Source organism: Artibeus jamaicensis, unplaced genomic scaffold (genome assembly GCF_021234435.1).
Source record: "Artibeus jamaicensis isolate MK-2021 breed Jamaican fruit bat unplaced genomic scaffold, CSHL_Jam_final contig_475, whole genome shotgun sequence".
NCBI classification, from domain to species: domain Eukaryota; kingdom Metazoa; phylum Chordata; class Mammalia; order Chiroptera; family Phyllostomidae; genus Artibeus; species Artibeus jamaicensis.
Window position 1 is genome coordinate 5237717 of NW_026521852.1, and position 19330 is coordinate 5257046.

The 19330-nt window shown below is 42.0% G+C and overlaps 1 protein-coding gene across 1 annotated transcript; it reads right to left on the minus strand.

The window, feature by feature from the left end:
- Positions 1–3963: 3963 nt before the first annotated feature.
- On the minus strand, positions 3964–19054 carry SLAMF7 (SLAM family member 7). Its single transcript, XM_037134136.2, has 7 exons — positions 19000–19054; positions 10762–11094; positions 10575–10576; positions 9201–9468; positions 8309–8409; positions 4853–4915; positions 3964–4035 (listed from the first exon to the last, which is right to left on the minus strand). The coding sequence occupies exons 1-7, from the start codon at positions 19052–19054 to the stop codon at positions 3964–3966; spliced, it is 894 nt and encodes a 297-aa protein (XP_036990031.2).
- Between the last annotated feature and the right edge of the window lie 276 nt (positions 19055–19330).

Consider the following 19330-nt stretch of genomic DNA (forward strand, 5'->3'; position numbering starts at 1 on the left):
CTTGCTGCTTCTAGGATTCTCTCCTTCATTTTAATCTTGGCTAATGTAATGATGATGTGCCTTGGTGTGTTCCTTCTTGGGTCCAACATCTTTGGGACTCTCTGAGCTTCCTGGATTTCCTGGAAGTCTATTTCCTTTGCCAGAATGGGGAAGTTCTCTTTTATTATTTGTTCAAATAAGTTTTCCACTCATGGCTGTTCCTCTTCCCCTTCTGGTACTCCTATAATTTGGATGTTGGAGTGTTTAAAGATGTTCTAGAGGTTCCTAAGCCTCTCCTAATTTTTTTGAATTCTTGTTTCTTCATATTTTCCTGTTTGGTCATTTTTTCCTTCCTTCTGGATCACTCTCTTGATTTGAGTCCCAGTTTCCTTTTCATCACTATTGGTTTCCTGTGTACAATTCTCTTCATTTCAATTAATTTAGCCTTCATATGTTCCTCTAATTTGTGACTAAAATCAACCAGTTCTGTGAGCATCCTGATCACCAGTTATTTTGAACTATGCATCTCAAAGTTTGGCTATTTCTTGGTCACGTAGATTTATTGGCTCTGGGGCTCTGAGTTGTTCTTGAGCCATGTCTTGATCTGTTTGTGCCTGTTACATATGAGGAGAGGTACCTTAGGTGTTCACCAGAGCGGGGCCACCCAGGTCACTGGTTTGTGACACTGTATGTGGGGGCAGGGTCAGAGAGGGAGCAATGGTTGTCCTCTCTGCTGGCCAGGTCTGCCTCACCACCCGACCCCTCCTGTTTATCTGAGCGCAAATGTGTGAGCCCCGCCGCCCTGAGCTGGGCCTGCATGGTCTGTTTCAATGCTTGTCTCTTCACTGGTTTATCTGCAAACAAATGCAAGACCTCAGACAGACAGCCACGCTGCGCCTTCCCTGGGTCCACCCATAGCTACCCCACACCTGGGATCTGCGCCCTCGGCTGCCTGTGCAGCGCCCAGGTTGGGGGATCTTTTTTGCCCAACCTGCTTCGCTGCTAGCTTCACCCCTCTCACTGGTTTAGCTGAGAGGCTCCTTGTTTTCGGACTCCATATTGCTTGATATTCTGTGGTTTTGGTTGCATTTATTATTGTTAAAACTTCGTTGTTTTTAGATTTGGCTGTGTGAGGAAGCAAAGTGTTTCCACCTATGCCTCCATCTTGGTGGAAGTCCAAACTTTTTTTTTAATCAAATACTTTCTCTTTTCAAAAGTTTTAACACACATTTCTGCACCTTAGTTCAGATAAGTTAACTGGTATTTGAGACCCACAAAATGGAGGTTGCCCCAGTGATCCAACCCAAATCTAAATTTAATCTAAACCTAAGTCAGCCTGAATATAATAAGAAATGCTTGTCAAGGAAATTTAATATACACCAATCACAATCCTTTAACTAAGCTCTAGCCGCCTCACTTTACCCTAGAAGACTGAACCTGCTGGTCCGATGAGAAACTATCAAATTCCTAGCCAGCCTACCTTTTTTTCTCATCCCTTCTTCTAATGCTCTATAAAACTCTTTCTTGCCCAAAATTTTTGAGAAGAGTGCTCCACTATTTATGAGGCACAGTACTGCCCCAATCCATGGAGAGTTTTCCTTTGTATGAAAGACATCAAATATAATTTTTTGTTGTTATTTGACATTTCATACCCTGAGACCAGGGACATCACATCTTTTCCCAACATTTTCATTTAAGATATGTATCTAGGAACATATCAAAACCAGCACTCCTCTACCCCAGGCTTTTCATTTCATTCAAAAGAAGGTAAACCCTTCTTTTGATGTCTACCTTTCTTTGCCAGACTGACTCAGAGGTTCTCAATTGTGGGGGTGACCTTCCTGGCAAGTCCCCCCATGTGCCATGGATGAGAGTAAACATGACTGAGATATGATCTGCTTGGGGAGAAAAGGTGGCCAGTTTTCCAGAGGAAAAAGGCCTTGAGCAGTGGCCAGTTTCTCAGGAGAAAAAGGCATCAAGACCCTTCCTCCAAGGGCTTTTATTGGGTTGTAATACACAGGAATACAGGCCAGCAAGGATCAAATAGTAGATAACATTAAAAGAAATCTGAGGGCTTAGTGTGAGTCAGAGTCTGTCTGGAAGAGAGTTTTAGAGTTTCCTGCTTGGACCCTTAACATATGAAAGAAAGCACTCTTAGCAAAGCAGATTTCACAGGTTTATCAGGAAGTCTTTGTGATTCCAGATTTTTCCCTGGGACGCACTCTATCAAGGCAAGGAGCTGCACCCCTCCCCATCAGGTATTCAGGCTTAAGGGGATTAGAGCCAGGAACCAGTCTCCCAGGGAACATGGGGACTCGGGCTTTGTCAAAGCTTGGGGGCGATTTCAAAGAACCTATGCACCACAATGTTCATAGCAGCACAATTTACAATAGCCAAGAGTTGGAAGCAACCTAGATGCCCATCAGTAAATGAATGGATCAAAAAATTGTGGTACATATTCACAATGGAATTCTATGCAGCAGAGAGAAAGAAGGAGCTACTACCCTTTGCAACAACATGGATGGAACTGGAAAGCATTATGCTGAGTGAAATAGGCCAGGCATTGAAGGACAAATACCATATGATCTCACCTTTGACAGGAAGCTAAACAATAAAACAAACAAGAAAACAGAATAAAAACAAAGACACTGAAATAGAGAACAAGTGGGCAGTGACCAGAGGGGAGAGGGAAGGGAATTTAAGGGGAAAAATGGGGAGGGATTTTGAGGAACAAGTATGAAAGACACAGGGATGAGGACTGGGGGGAAATGGGAGGGAGGTGGGGAGACAGGGTGGGGGGGCTGGGATGGGAGAAATAGACAAAAAATATACTTGAAAAATAATTAAATAAAAAATTTTTTTTAAAAGCTGGGGGGCGAGAGTCCCTTGCTCTTTGTTGTAGCCCCCTGAGTCCTTCCATGATGGCCTTTTAAGTGATTGTGTCTGGCCTAGGTTGCCCCTCCTCTGAGGGGTCTTATCTGTCAAGGACTTCCAACCACGCTTTGGGGGCAGAGAGGAAACTGAGGCCGCATTTGCTACCAGAGACAAGCTTTGTCTTCTGTGGCTGGAATTGCAGAGGTCATTGCTCCCTCATCCTTAGCCACAGGGGGTAGAGTTACAATTCCTGAAACCAGGCAGAGTGGTCTACAATACTCAATACATATTGGTTGAATTAATTTATCAACTTTAAAGGTTTCTAACTGACCACACCCTGACTCTAAGTCTCCCATAATGAATTTGTAATGTGTCTTCACACTCAGTTTCTCCAATGATATGAGCTCCTATACAGGCGTAAGGCCTGGGCTTTTCACTTTCAGCATAGAATATAAATGTAACTGAAGCAGTGGTCCTTGTCCTTGGGTCAGGCACACTTCTGCGTTTCCAAATCTAGTCTTCAACCTGTTTTCTCTGTCCTTTGAACCCTAAGTCCTGTGGATTCACACCTGACTCCTTGGGTGCTGGGAATCTGTGGTCAGGCCTGCTGTGACTGCCTGAATAGTCCATGAGGGACAAATTTCATGAGAGAAAAGTGTATGACTGATTAAAATCTGTGTGAGCTCAGCACAGTGTCAGGCACATACTTAATGAATTAATTAATAAATCTATTTCTGGATGTTCTGTCTGCTGAGAACATCTGCTTGTTTTGACATTTTTGCCCTCTTGACAATCAGAACCTTGGAATATTCCTGACTTCCAAGCCCTGGGTTGAAGCCACCATTCATTTGTTTGATACTGCACTGACATTTCAAAAGAGACACTTCTAAGCTCCTTGCCTGAGACTGGCTGATAAATTAACAATCATATATGTAGGAAGACTTAGTTACATATTCTGAGTTTGAGGAGAGTTCTCAGCAGTGGAGCAGAAACAACAGTTATCCTGGAAGGAAGTCAATGTTCTTCAATCTTCCTCAATATTTTTTGTCATGTCAGGGAATTCTTTTAACTATTTTCTTTGGGGTGAGATAAGAGGGAGTACGCTACTGTTTAGATGATGTTCTTATAGATAAATTGCCTTGGTGTTTCTGGTGATGCAGGCAGTGAGTGGATTTTCTCCATCTGTTAAGAAGACACAAGAATGCAGAGTGGTGAAAGGGGGCAGGGCTCTGAATCCCCAACAAGTGACTCCTCCATTCCAGATACTCTTCACTGCCATGATTATTCAACCCAAGCCTCCCATTGTGCTTGCCCCCGCTGTTTAATCACTTTGACTTTAGAGAAACTATTCCATAAGGTTAACCCATATTTATCTTGTTGATTGCTTAGTGAACTGAACTTTGCTTCTAATAATCCATCAGAACCAACCTTTCCTATTAGCAAACTGCTTTACCCATTCTCATCTTTTCTGATCTAGTTGGGAGGGGAGACAGGAGGTGTCACTACTTTTGCCAAGTGTGATCTATGAAGAAATAAGATTTAAAGGCTTACTACCTTAGTAGCTAGATTACAGGGAGTATGCAAAACAGGTGTAACATAGGTAGAATGTGGAAAAGCAAAGGAAATCTTTTCTGCTTCCAGTTTACTGGTGTGGGTCAGAAGCAAGCTAGAATCTCCTTTACAACTGTCCCTCCCTCACAGTCACAGCCTAACCATGGCCCTTGACCCCATTCATGCCCTCAGGATCCTGCTGATTTTCCTATTATTCCTACCTAGAAACTGTCTCCTACCCTAGTTGTTCTGCATTACCCCCATTTGACCCCTGAAACACAATTCCTTTCTATTCTCTCCAAGCAAAATGAGTGGGGCCATTCTGGGGACCTTTTATTTCCAAGCCAGGGAATATGAGGTCCCTGGGGCCCAAGGCATTTTAAGCTAAGCTTGAACTACAAAAAGTGATGGAACAACTAAGATAAAACTAAGTTCTAATGTGTCTTACCTTTTGGGGTAATTGTATTACAGAATAAACCATATTTACAGAATTTTCTTCTGGAATTGTTTTCTATTAAAAACAAAAACAAAACAAAAAAAGAAATCATCATCTACCCCTGCCTGCATCACATAGACAAGACCAAATAGATGTCTAGAATCCAGAGAAAGGAAAACAGAGATGGGGAAAGAAGGTGAGAGGGATAGAGGATTCTGGAAGAGAAATGAGTAGTGGGAAGTGCTCTTGTAGATGATTGTTATAATTATTAATAACTTGTTTAAGGAAATAATTACATTATTTTAAAAGCGTGTTGTGTTTAAATGAATTTAAAAATATAGGGAGACGTAGGTGGAACCACCTTGCCTCTGTGCACAACCAAATCTAAGAACAACTATTTTTAACAACAATAAACACAACCAAGCCACACAGAAAATCGACAATACGGAGTCCAAAGACAACTAAATGCTCAGCTAAACCGGTAAGAGGAGCGAAGCCAGCAGCGGAGCAGGTTGGCAAAAAAAAAAAAAAAATCCCTGAATGGGTGGTGCACGGTGCGCGAGCAGCCGAAGGCGCTGATCGCGGGCTAGCTACGGGAGCACACAGGGAAGAGGCGCGGTGGGCTGTCTGCGGTCGGGCACATCTGTGTGCAGATAAACCAGTGAGGAGGGAAGCCTGCGCGGGGCAGCAGGCTCACACAATTCCGATCGGATAAACAGGCCCCGGGGCGAGTGGTGTGACTGGACGGACTGGGCTAGCAGAGAGGACCGCCATTGCTCCCTCTCTGACCCCGCCCCCACATATAGCGTCACAAACCAGCGACCAGGGTTGCCCCGTCCTGGTAAACAACTAAGGCTTCGCTCCACTTACTTAACGGCACGAATTGACCAAAAATGGCTCTAGGACAACTCAGAGCCCCAGAACCGATAGATCTAAGCCATGAAGAAATAGCCAGTCTTTCAGATGCACAGTTCAAAACACTGGTTATCAGGATCCTTACAGAACTGGTTGATTTTAGTCACAAATTAGAGAAACATATGGAAGCTAAACTAATTGAAATGAATGGTAATACAAAGGAAACCAATAGTAATGGAAAGGAGATTGGGACTCAAATCAAGGGAGTGGACCAGAAGGAAGAAAAAATGATCAAACAGAAAAGAATGAAAAAATAAGAATTCAGAAAAATGAGGAGAAGCTTAGGAACCTCCAGGCCATCTTTAAATGTTCCAACATTCGAATTATAGGGGTACCAGAAGGGGAAGAGTCACGAGTGGAAACCTTATTTGAACAAATAATAACAGAGAACTTCCCCATTCTGGCAGAGGAAATAGACTTCCGGGAAATCCAGGAAGCTCAGAGAGTCCCAAAGAACTTGGACCCAAGAAGGAACACACCAAGACACATCATCATTACATTAGCCAAGATTAAAATGAAGGAGAGAATCCTAGAAGCAGCAAGAGCGAAGGGGACAGTCACCTACAAAGGAGTTCCCATCAGACTGTCAGCTGATTTCTCAAAAGAGACCTTACAGGCAAGAAGGGGCTGGAAAGAGGTATTCCAAGTCATGAAATCCAAAGACCTACAACCAAGATTGCTCTATCCAGCAAAGTTTTCATTCAGAATGGAAGGACAGATAAAGTGCTTCTCAGATAACACCAAATTCAAGGAGTTCATCATCACCAAGCCCTTATTATATGAAATCTTAAAGGGACTTACCTAAGAAAAAGAAGATAAAAAAGATGAACAGTGAAAGGACAGCAAACTCACAGTTAGTAACAACCACACCTAAAGCAAAAGCAAACTAAGAGGACAGCTAGATCAGGAGCTGAACCATAGAAATGAAGATCACATGGAGGGTTAGCAACAGGGGAGTGGGAGGAGGAGAAGGGGGGAGAAGGTACAGAAAATAAGTAGCATAGACAGTAGATAGAAAATAGATAGGGGGGAGGGTAAGAATAGTAGGGGAAATACAGAATCTAAAGAATTTGAGACACGTGTTCATGAACTAAAGGGGGAAATGGTGGGGGAGGGGTATGCAGGGAGGAGGGGAATGGAGGGGGGAATAGAACAAATGTAATGGCATAATCAATAAAAAAGTTTAAAAATAAATAAATAAATAAATAAAAATATATCAGTCACATGAGCTATGAGCCTCTAAGGTAACTAAAGGATAATTTGAAGTAGTATTGCTAATGTTGCAAATAAACTTTTCCATCTGTCAAAAGAGCCTTTGGAACAAATCACCAAGGATGACTGATGGTACTGAACAAAACAATATAACAATAATAGCAATAATGTAAGCTCCTTCCAGGCCAGAGAAAAATATCCTTGGAAATGAAGTATATTCCTGAACATCCAGGCTATCCAGTTCTGTGGTCTTCTGGGAATGTGTCTTGAATGAGGTGGGGGTGGGGCATGAACGTAAAGTGATCAACTTGGACTGAGGCCAGTCTGAGTGGAGCCCAGAGCATTCTCCCTACAGGAAAGGAAAAAAACACTCTTTTACACTAACTTTGAAGAAGAAATGTAATGTCTCCTTTTGGAAAAGTTGCAGGTAAGAGTAGGAAGGTGCAACCTGATTCAGAGACACCAAGGGCAGGAGTAAAACTGGGATTTTGAGGCTCCAAAATGTTCTTTTTTTCCTTTTAAATTAAGTGGGCCTATGCAGAAAAGTGCTCTCATTATGACCTCTAAGGAGCTATTCCAGCCTGGACTACAATGACTGTTCCTGGGGAGACTTTTGAAGTTGTCTACATAGTTCATGCCTCCAGATTGCCTCTGTTTATTTGGCTACTTTTACACTTTATTTTTATTCTCTTCAGAGTTTCCTTTGGATTACCCTTGTGTTTATTTACTTCAGCTTGATAACACACACTTGGGAAACTCAATGTAGGCCCAGAGCCACTGTGGTCCATTTGAGTCCTTCCCTGATGGCTTTTTGAGTTGCCTCATAGAAAAAGGCGTCCCTAAGGGATTTTGAGTAACAAGTATGAAAGACACAGGGATGAGTACTGGGGTGGGGGTGGGAGGAAATGGGAGGGAGGTGGGGAGACGGGGCGGGGGGGGGGGGGTGCTGGGATGGGAGAAATAGACAAAAAAACTGTACTTGAAAAATAACTAAATAAAAAAATTTTTAAAAAAGCATCCCTAAATCCAATCTACTGACCCCATATGCTAAAGGGATCAGGCCTGCTGAGTAGCTGTTATGAACTGTGGAGGAAAAAGGTGATTCCATAGGCCATAGTGTGAGCATTATTGGTTGGGTCAGAACCAGGTGACCCACAGGTGCACTGGCTTCTGCATGAGAGAGAATCCATAAAGATCCAGAGGAGACAGAAATGTATTGGGTTTCAAAGGCTATACATTCTCATCTCTCATGTTGTCCAAATACATGGGAAAATTTCAAGTAAAACAAGAAGTGCCTCAGATAGAAGGATAAGACTCCAGGAAAGGTGGGAATGGACTCACATTAAGGTTAGAGATTGTATCATACTCTGAGGTCTCTCCAGACAGGGGATAGTAGTTAAGAATTTCCTGATGAGTGTCCATTTTATTCTCTTCAATGGACTCTGTAACTAAGTTGGTAGAGAATCAGAGCTGGCCCTTCATTCCATTCACTATCTCCATTGTCCCTCTACCTCATCTGACAATCTACTTAGGGTGATCAATTATACTGGTGTCTCTGTAATTAAAGGATTTTCCAGGGCATGAGACTTTTAGTGCTAACCCCAGGAAAATCCCAGGATAAACTAGTTACCCTCATTACTTTACTTTCCAATCTCTGAAAGGGGTGGGGACTAGAGAGGGAACTAGAAGGATCTTGGCTTTAGTTAAGGACTCAAACACCCTCTCTACTCCAGGACTGAGGGTGCAGGCTGAGGTTATTCTCCTTGAGGCAGAGACCATGGCCCTTTCATTTCTGAATCCTTATGCCTAGTACTAAGTCTGGCACACAGCATATGTTTGCTGAACAAATGAGTTAGAAAAGGCATGAATGAGGGTAAGAAAAAAATGGTACATGTTATACCTTTTCTGTTTTGTCTCCATGTAATGAAAATAACTGTCACCAGTACAAGGACACTGGGAAGTAAAAAAATCCACAGGAATTTCAGGGCCATGGTGGAATATAGGTTACCAGAAACACCTTTAAAGAGAAAATGGGTGGAGGGACAGGGAAGGAAAAACAGTCAGCTAGGGAAAACGACCCAACTTTTGGAGCAACTTCCACTTTCCTCCCAGTCTGGTGACTTCCCAGGGGTCTCCTGTTTTTACACAGGACCCATTCCCATGGGAACCAGTAGCTAAAGAGGTTATAGGTCCTGAGACTACAGGCTTTTGGAGAAAGAGGAGAGATGGTCACCTTCACAGAGCTTCTGGGCAAAGATGGGGTTTGAAGAGTTGCTGATAATAGGGTTCCTGGCCATGCAGATGAAGGTAACATCCTTTTCCCCCAGTCTCCAGGATATGGGGAGAATGGAACCATGATGGGACTCATTGGTTGTCTGCCCCAAGGACTTCCAACTGTAAGTTATATCCTCTCCTCCTTGCTCCATGGAACATGTCAGATTGGTCACACAGGTGCCATTTGTATTCTGCAGACCCATGGTGATTTTGGGTTTTGATAGGTGCTCAGTAAAGGAGAATGGATAACCAAGGGTGGAAATTATGCCTATAGCTCTCCTTTTTCTGAATTATTTTTTTACCCCTGGACCTGAATCTCTTTGAGATGCTACAAAGTAGAGAGGAAGCAGCAATTCAGAGAAGAATTCTCATTCTTACCTGGGAAACAGAATTACCTAGGTCTGCTTTCCTACAGCTGTATAGCAACAACAACAACAACAATAGTAGAAATAATAGCAACCGAATAAGAATGCAGCTGCCATTTACTAAGCGCAGCCACATGGCTAGCACCATGTTAAATGTATTTGAGATGTTAGCTAATGTTATCTTTTTTACAGGCTCCCTATTTCCCTGTCCTTAGGCTACCTTGAGGAGACTCACTTTACTCTTCTGGTGGAATAACACTTTTGGTCCCCCTCCCTACTTGGTGTTCATTCCTCTCCCTCCAAAGATGAACAATTGGTTCATTGCTGAGATGATAAGAGGTTGACATCTATCACCTACATTTCTCTATTTGTGGGTTTGAACTGATAATATTGCACTAAATGTGGTTTGCCTCTCCCTCAGCTCCCAGCTAGTTGGTTTTTCCTGCAGAATGCATGTCTTCTGTTCCCTTCAACAGAAGGGAACACAGACACACACGATACACCTGGATCAATGTGAATGGCCTACTTCTTACAAGCAAACTTGGAGGTCTATCTCCTGGTGTCTGTGGTATCACATCTCAGTGAGTGAGGCAGATATTCTTGTAGCTGGTTGAATAATTGTTTTATAATTTCATCTTCAATGAATGGGCTCCAAGCTCTAGACTTAGGGTAAAATATTTCTCCTAGCTTGCTTTAAGAGAAAAAAAGAAAGCTATTTTTATCTTCCTTCCAATCTTGTGTCTATTTCTGAATTGATTGGAAACTGTAGGGGAAGAAGTGTGATTGATGCTTATACCTGATAATTTTTCTAAGCTAGATATAACTTTCTTCCCTTTTATAGGCATGGGAAATGAGTTTCAAAGATCCAAGTAACTTGGCTGAGACCATGTAACTAGTAAATAGAGAAGCCAACATTAGACCTGTGTGATTTCCACTTCTCATTCCACCCATCTGTTGTACCACACTACCTCTTACAGAATCTTGGAGTAGGAAGGGATCTCAGGGGTCAGCAACATCTACTTCATTCATTGTAGGAGTTCTTTCTTTCACATTCTTGCCAAGTGTTTATCCCACTTTTGCTTAAACATCTTCAATATCAGGGAATTTACTACTTTACCAAGGCAGTCATTCACTTTTGGAACTGGTTCCACTCACCATAGACATGCAGCTCATAGTCCTGGGTGAAAGGATGCTGGAGGGATGAACAATATATCTGTACATGATGGGCACCTGAGTCATTCTTATTCAGTTTGCTGAGCTTCAGGGAGTAGTTTCCATGTGGGAACTCCACCCTTTTCTTGTTATGATTTTGAGTCACTATGACAATGTCTTGATTGTTTGCTGTTTTTGGCTGTATGGTGATGAGAGTAGTCGTGTTAAAGGTCCAGACAACGCTGTCAGTCGAATTTACTGAGTGTGTCAGAGGGAAAGTCACAGACCCACCAAGGGCACCAACCAGATCCTTCAGGACTTTAGAGGCTGCTGACCCTGCAGACACATAATCATAAAACAAATGTGAGTCCCTACCCTTTCCACCAATTACTCACTTTGGGTTCTAGGAAGGTTCCAGGAAACCCTCAGAGTCCAACCCAAACAGTCCCTGGGAATCCCTTTGGAACCCCACTCCCTTGAAAGCATTGAGTTCAGAACATTTTCCTGAAAGGGGTGACACCTCCATGAATCCACCCTACTACCAGAGACATCTGGCTGAAGCTCTGAGGTAGACCACAAGAATCAGCTCCACCCTTGACAAATTCCTGCAGGAGGACAACTGTGAGTTACTGTCCAAGCTTTGCTTAAGGCACCATCCTCCTATCCCCATTGTTCCTGGGAGAGCTAATTTAAATGCAGGTAATGAAGGAACAGCCTGCCTGATATGGGGTAGTGGTTTCCAAGCACAGCACAGAACATTGGTAGGTAAGTTATAAGTTCCTAATGATAGTGATAGCTTAGAAATTTGAGGATAATTTATTTTTCTATTTTATGACAGAGAGGACCTGAGAATCCCAATTTCCCTTTTATGTCCTTTAGTGACCTTCCTTTATGCATAAGCTGCTCTCCCAGTACTTCAGAGTAAGAGAATCTGATGCTGCCAAATGTTCACCTAGTTCCTTGATTACAGATTCTTGATCCAGGCCAACTTAATTTTTAAATTTATTTTCAAAAGTACTGTTTTTGAAGATGATTCTTATGATCAAATATTATGCTTATAATTTATCAGTCAGTGAATATATTTTTTGAGTCCCTCAGGCCCTTATCAAGTCATTCTGTTAAGGAATATGATTTTTAAAAAAACTGTTTTCCCTGCTTCCTCAATACTCAGGCAGGATGGTTTTTCAGTTGCTTTTTGATCATCTCAAGGGGTATCAAAGTAGTCCCAGTAATGTTACAAGTGAAATCAATTTTTAAAAAATTTTTGATGGATCAGTTAATGCATGTATTCTTTCACTTTAACAACAGAGATGGAAGAAGTTAATACAGGGTCCAGCACAACTAATGCCCCTTTTTTACTACAAAATCATATGCATGTGATTCTGTAACATAATAATATCCCACTCAAGCACACCATATGACAGTTTAGGTAAAATTTTCAAATTACTGTCCATTTTATGAGATATTCATGTACCCTATTTACCACACTCAAGCAGGTGTTACTTTTTCTGGACCTTGTAGTTTGCAGTCAAACAAAGATTAGATATCACTTGCCTTCAAGTAGGTGTAATCCTTGGATTTAGGGCAGCTGAGTAATTTTGTCTACACATAAGGTTTGGGGGAGATACACCTACTTGGAGGTGTCAGGGAGGTGACAAAACTTTAAGGATGTGGCTTTAGTGCTTTACCATGTGTACACACATTTAAGCTCTGGACCATTATTCTTTTTCACTTCACACATGTGGTGCTACATCCTCAGGGTAAAAGTAAAAAAAAATGCGAACTGCGTGGTGACATAAAGACATGTCTTCAAATTTATAGGTTTTTGTTAGAGTCAAACTGAAGAATGATAGTGCATATTGCCCGGGCAGGAAGAGGGGTTATGAAAGAAGAAAGTAGCTCCATGCTAGCTCCTAAATGTGAGTTCAGAGGATAGGGGTAAGGCTAGTGAGTTCCAACAAGTTTTGTTTTTTCTTTCCAGTTGACCGTGAAAAGGGATGCAGAAACAAGAAACTTTTCTTCTCAGCTGCCCAAGACTGAACTGCATTTTCCCTTTCTGTGCTGGCTTCTCTGCCTAAAGTTGTGACTTTCTGGAATTCTACCATGTCTGAATAGGTCGTGTTTTTTTCATTCAGTCTTTCCTTCTTTTCAAAAGAATTTATTTGGTTCCGTATTTGTTCCAGGCACTTTTTAGGAGCTGAGAGTATAACTGGGGACAAGCTAGTCATGATCCTTACATGCATGGGGTTGGGAGATTGTCATCAAATAAGTAACTACATGTGTTATAAAAGGAGGAGTAACAGGTACTTGGGAAAAGTACAATGGGTGTACTTAACACGACCTGTGGGATGAGCTGACTCTGGAGAATGAGTGACTACTAATGCCTACCTACAAAACCAGGGAGGATTTGGTCCCATGAGACTCATCTACCCTCCCACCTAGATCAATGCAGTGAGTGGTGTAACTTGTCTCCTTGGTATCAATTTAACCCTTCCTCATTTTGTTATATCCAGTTGATTTGAGTACAAATGATGGGCACCCAGCACAGGTAGTGGTAGCCTTCCTCTGGAGTGGTAATTGATTTAGGGGTATCATGTGACCTGGATAGATCATATATGAGAGAATCCCAGGACTTTTGCTCTAAGGTCAGCATGACCGTTTGAAGCTATGGGAAGATATGAAGCCCAGGACAGCCACCCACTTCCTGACATCAGACAAGCAGCCACTCCTCTCTCCTCACTTGGTCTCATTTACTATCTACCTCACAGACTTTTGTTTTGTGCTTTATCATTCTCTTTGCTTATCTAACTTTATTCAAGACCCATAAAGCCTAGTTCAAAGCCCTTCCCTGAGGAAGTCTCCAACTGTTTCTCATATGTACCTTGTGACAATCCACCAGCAATTTATTTTTTACTTTAAATTCTTCAGAAAGAGATATTCCCCTGAGTAGTGATTGGACATACAATTTTGCTATGAATTAACCAATGTCTACAGGCATTTTGCTCCAGATCACCTGGTGATGGGGCCCAGGGTCTCACACAAGGAGGAGTAGAGATGGCTTCTCCTCCCAGGATGCATGGAGTGGTGTAAAAGATTCAGAGCTCTGGCCTAACTGGTATTCAGGAAAGCTGGGTTTAATTCTGGCTCATTCATAATAATAACTACAACAAAAAACACTTGATGTCACATTGTAGTTCATAAACTAGTTTAATGGGAATTATTTTTCTTGGTTCTCAAAGCAATTCTGTGAGATAGAGGTGAAGCTCCACTTTACAGATGAGGACACCGGGGCTCCAAGATACTAAGTGAATTTCCCAGTTTCCCAAACTGGAAAATAGCAGAGAAACTGATTAGTTCCTCTGTCTCAGAGGCCTACATTTTTCCCACTATTGCCTCACCTCTTAACACTTTGAGTTTCAGTGTTCTCAACTTTCATAGGAAAAAAAAGAACCTTTGTTTGCCAGGACTTAGGGGAAGACGAAGGGTGAATATGGATCTGAAAGCATTTTGAGAAGCACATAGAGCAGTCTGTGACATGGTAGGAGGCAGGAGGGAGGGGCAGAGAGTAGTGCTATGAGGAGCAGACCTTGAGAAAGCTTCCTATTATTTGTTTCATTTTCACAAGGATGGCTAAAAATGAGAAGCAGGGATTTCCCAAAACTTCTTTGGGTGGCTTCTTGGCAAGGTGAGCTTCTCAGAAAGTGGTTTGGAACCTAATGCCTTTAGACCAGTCACTCACACCACACAGGGAATATTCAGCAAATATTCTCTGCCAACCTGCCTTTGGAGATTAAGGAAGCTGGGCAGGAGATAATTTGCCTTCTTCTCTAGCCAAGATGCAGATATTTTTGGTGTCACGGAAGTCAGCTTTAAAATGTCCTCCATAAGAGAAAGGGACAATAGCTCCTCCTCTTTGTTACCTCCCTTTACTTTGAGTTATTACCTCTGCCCTTTAACCTGGTTTCTCTAAGGCTCAGAAGCTGAGTGGAGGGAGGGAGCCAAATTAGGAGGAAGGGACATCATCAGTGCAGCTAGAATCAAAGGATGGCGACTTAGGAAAAAGACTTCAGGCTAGGGGAGTAAAGCCCACTGCCCACTTGCCAGCCCAGTCCCTGAGCACCTCTCCCAGTACTCTGTGCCTCCATCAGAATGCACCACCATGACATGGCACCTTCCTTATGGAAACCAAGAATTAGAGCATTATGGAGCTGGGAGGACTCTTAGGGACTACTTAGTTCAGTCTCACTTTATAAGTGAGGATATGGATGTTCTGAGGGTTTTATAGTGACATATTTCAAGCCAGTGGAAGACCAAGATTAAGAATCAGGGCTCGTAAGGCAGAATTTCCCAAGAAGTGCCTCCTGCCACCCTTGAGTTTTGTGGCAGTCCCTCAGTGTTCTGCTGAGGAGCTTAGAGGAAGGTGTAGGAGTTGGGGACTGGAGATAGGGATGATTGGCCAGGGTCCATGGAACTTCCTCTCCATCAGAGAGATTTCAGCTCCCTTCACTAGAGTCATTTACATGTTTGTTTCTCTGCAAGATTTTATTTCAGAAAAAGGAAACCACTGCTTAAAAAGAAAAAGATTTTGGAAACTACTTCTCTTTACCCAACTTCTCCTTAACAAATGTACCCTGTAAAGAGCATTTTGAATCAGTGCCATGTACAGATGACTCTTGACTTATAATGGGGTTAGCCTGATAAAAGTATCATAAGTTGAAAAATCATAAAGTCAAAAATGTACTTAATATACTAATTTACCTAACACTGGATATTAGCCTTGCATACATTAAGTGTGCACAGAACACTAACATTAGCCTACAATTGGGTGATTATCTTGAGTTTCATTTTCACATATTTCATCTCAAGAATAATTGTCTTCCTCCTTTTCTCACCAGAAGCAAGAGACACCAATAGGCATTTTGTAGACATGATGGGGTGCAAAAATGCAAAACTCAAAATCCAATAAACACTGGCAACACAGTACACTGCAGAGTATAGGCTGTAGACCTTTACGGTCCCATGGCTGACGGGGAGCTGTGGGTGGCTGTCACTGCCCAGCATCATGAGAGAGCATTTTATTGCATATTGCTATCCTGGGAAAGAATCAAAATGATAAATTTGAAGTTCAATTTCTACTGATACACATCATCATAAAGTTGAAAAATAGCCATCAAAAATCAGGAATTATCTGTACATGAAAAAGAGGCTTACAAACCTCCCAGTTTGCCCTACAAGTTTACCACTCCTCCCATCTTAGCACATAATGTTCACATTCATGCTCTCTACTACTGCTCTGATCCTTGCTCATCTCCTGTCTCCTCTTTCTTGTCTCTTCTGGTCCTTTCCAACACTTTCCTGATTCCCCCTTACCCGCTTTTGTTTTTTACTTGTCTTATCAGCACTCCTGTATCATCTAATCATCACAATGTCTTTGCGAAGGGACAAGTTATTGTGCCCATTTTCCAGATGAGAATACTGAGGCCACAGAGCTGCTCCTTAGCTCCTCTTAACTTGGCCAATGTGGGCCCCTGTTGGTGTATTCACATTCTGGATACAGAGTTACTTGCTCTTCTTGGGCATTTCTAGTCCCTACTTTGGACTCACATACCTGGGAGGAGGGTGGAGAAGGAATCACAACAAGCTCTCCTAGAAAGAGTCGGGTTGAATATGCATTTATGAAGCACCTTCCTGGTGTTAGGCTATAATTTTAGGCAGGTTGGTGTGATAAAAAGAACACCAGCTTTGAAAACTCAGTCTCTGATCTCCCTCTTATTAGCTGTGTAATTTTGCCCAAGATTCTTTGACCTCTCTAAGTGTAAGTTTTCTCATCTATAAATCAGGGACAATAATATCTACCTTATAGACTTGTGAGAAGATTGTATAGAAAATGCCTTAGAAATAGGAGGAACTTAATAAATAGTGATTATTATTATCATTGTTTTGTCTTTGATATTTTATTTAAAATACTACAATACTTTAAGTTCAGCTTTACTTTCCATTATATACTTGTAAAGACCAAGGTTCAGAGGCTGAGTTCAGAATGGGAACAGAACATAGCTACTAAGTCAAACCCAGGAGTCCTTGTCTAGGGTCAGCACTGTTCCCACTGTCCTGCCCACTGGAGGCTCTATGACAATCCTGTATCCCTTTCTGCCATGGAAGTGTACCACACAGGCTGCCCATAACCTCCTGGAGCACTTGTGCCCTGAGGCCCACAGTTCAGGTTTTGGGTGTGTACCTGCTATGTCCTCCCCCACCTCAGCTTCCCCAAGTTGCACTTCAATCACCACTTCCATTCAGGGAAATGGCTTACAAAATGAGAGCCTATTTTAGGACCAACTGCTTAGAATCATGTGCTTCCTAAAAATACAAACTTCTAATGAACTCAAGGAGAATCGGAATCTGTTGATGCTAAACATTTGGTCAGGCAAGATGATGTAGTAATAAAAACTGGGAGTGCTGACTGACTGTGTGGTCTTGAGCAGATCACTATAGGCAGGCCTGGAGCACACATAAGCAAATTAGCTATGCCGGGTCCTCAAATGGAGACCTCATGGAAGTACCCCACGAGTTTGATTACTGGAAATATATTCCTAATTTATGGAGCTCCTGGTCTGTTCTGAGATCCCTCAGGTTAGTAAAATGCCCAAAGACTAGATAGAGTTCCTGTGATAGGTGGAAGAAGTCTCCAGTTCTTCAGAACACAAAACATAAAGTACCTACAATATGAGTTGGCTTTCTACATAGAGGCTGATTATAAGAGATAAAATGCAAATGTTTCCTTTCACCAATATAACGGTTTTGTATAATCATTTGAAATGTATTTCTAAATATAAAATAGTTAGATACCTCATAAATGTATGTAAAGAAGTTATTTTAAATATATATTTGTGAAAAAATAAACATACACCTGTATGATATCATCTTGCTTTTAAAGGTGTCCTCAAAGGGAGGGATGGCTAAGGTCCAGGGAAGATTACATTCTTTATGTCACTTGTGACAGAAATTGTAATTAGGACATAGGTCTTTCTGATACACCACTTTTTTCAGCCCTTTCTTCCCCAGGACAGTCAGAAAGGGAATTGGTCCCCAGAGTCATTCCTTTTCTTCTTTCTTCAGTCTTCTTCTGCTCTCAGTGATTCAGAGATTGTAGTGTGACAGGATAGAAAAAAGCCAGGAAAATTCCTGAGTAACTGTAATAGGGAAACTGAGACAAGGAAATGAAATAAGGCCAAACAGTTTGCCCAATTTACAGCCAGCTTGTGAATTGCAAGATCTTATCTCCTCTAACCAAGGACACTTGAGAGTAATGGTTCATGCTTCTCCTCCCTAAGCTGAGAATACACAGCTTAAATCTCCCTGGTCTGGAAGCTAGAGAACAGAAACCCAATTAATGTCATTTGTGTCAGCCAAACCCATGGACAGATAAAGTAAAGGGAACAAATAACAAAAACCCCATTAAAACAGTAAAGAAAAACCCAAGAAAGTAAAACAGTAAAGCAGACCAAAGAATAACCACCCATATGATAATTTTTGATGCATCACCATATTAAAAACACACCTAGAAAGCTGATAAATGTACTGCTATAACCCTTCCTTAAGATTCTCACCTGCAGAATAAGAATAAAAACCCTCAAGACAAAGATTGGGTGTGGGCTCATTCTAGAGCATGCTTATCCCCACTGCCCAGGCATGAACTTTTTACTTCCTCTGAAATTCTAAGGGGAGGGAGCAGTGGGAAGACAGCTTGCCCTGGACTTACCCTCTGGTCCTGTCTCCAAGCCTCCCTTTTTTTGGACTTCCCAGTGAGCTAAAAGCAGCTCTGCCTTGTCTCACTTCTGTCACCGAGACCTTCACTTCTTAGTGACCTAAGAGAAGCCCCACCTTGGCTCACTCCTTTTGTATAATATTTCTAGGGAGCCAAAGCAGAACATTACCTAAGCTCTCTCCTGTTACTTCTTCTACCATAAGTTCTTCCTTCCTTTCACTGCCCCTAGGAATACAAAAGTCACCTGTACTCAGGCTGTGAAATCTTTCTTACACAGTCAAGAACCCATATACTACAGGTACAGGCTGGCTTGAGGCAGATATGCTCCAGTCTATTCCCTGTACAGTAACAATAAGATATAAAAAGAAGCATTAGATAAAGAAGCAGAGCCTGCTGAGTTGAGCCAGAGTGGATCCAGGATCCTCAAAATAAAGAAGGTAGTCAAGAGACCAGGAGGATCTGGCTGGGCTCGCCTGTGAGCTGGTAAAGTAGACAGATGAAGATAAAATGAACTGGGGAAATAGGCATATCGTTCTCTGGAGGTCAGTAGTTAAAATGAAACCACTTCTCGCACATAGCACTCAGGTTTCTTTCCAAACTGAGATTTCAAGTAGGAGGGGTCATGAGATAGCAAGTAAGAATGAATCATATCTAATCTTCTTCTTTCTTTTTATAAATATTTATTTATTATTGTAATTTTCCATTACCATTTATCTACCCTATATCCTTTTCTAGCCCCATTTCCCACACCCCACCCCCGCAATCACTGTTGTCTGTGTCCATGAGTTCTTTCTCTGTTTTTTT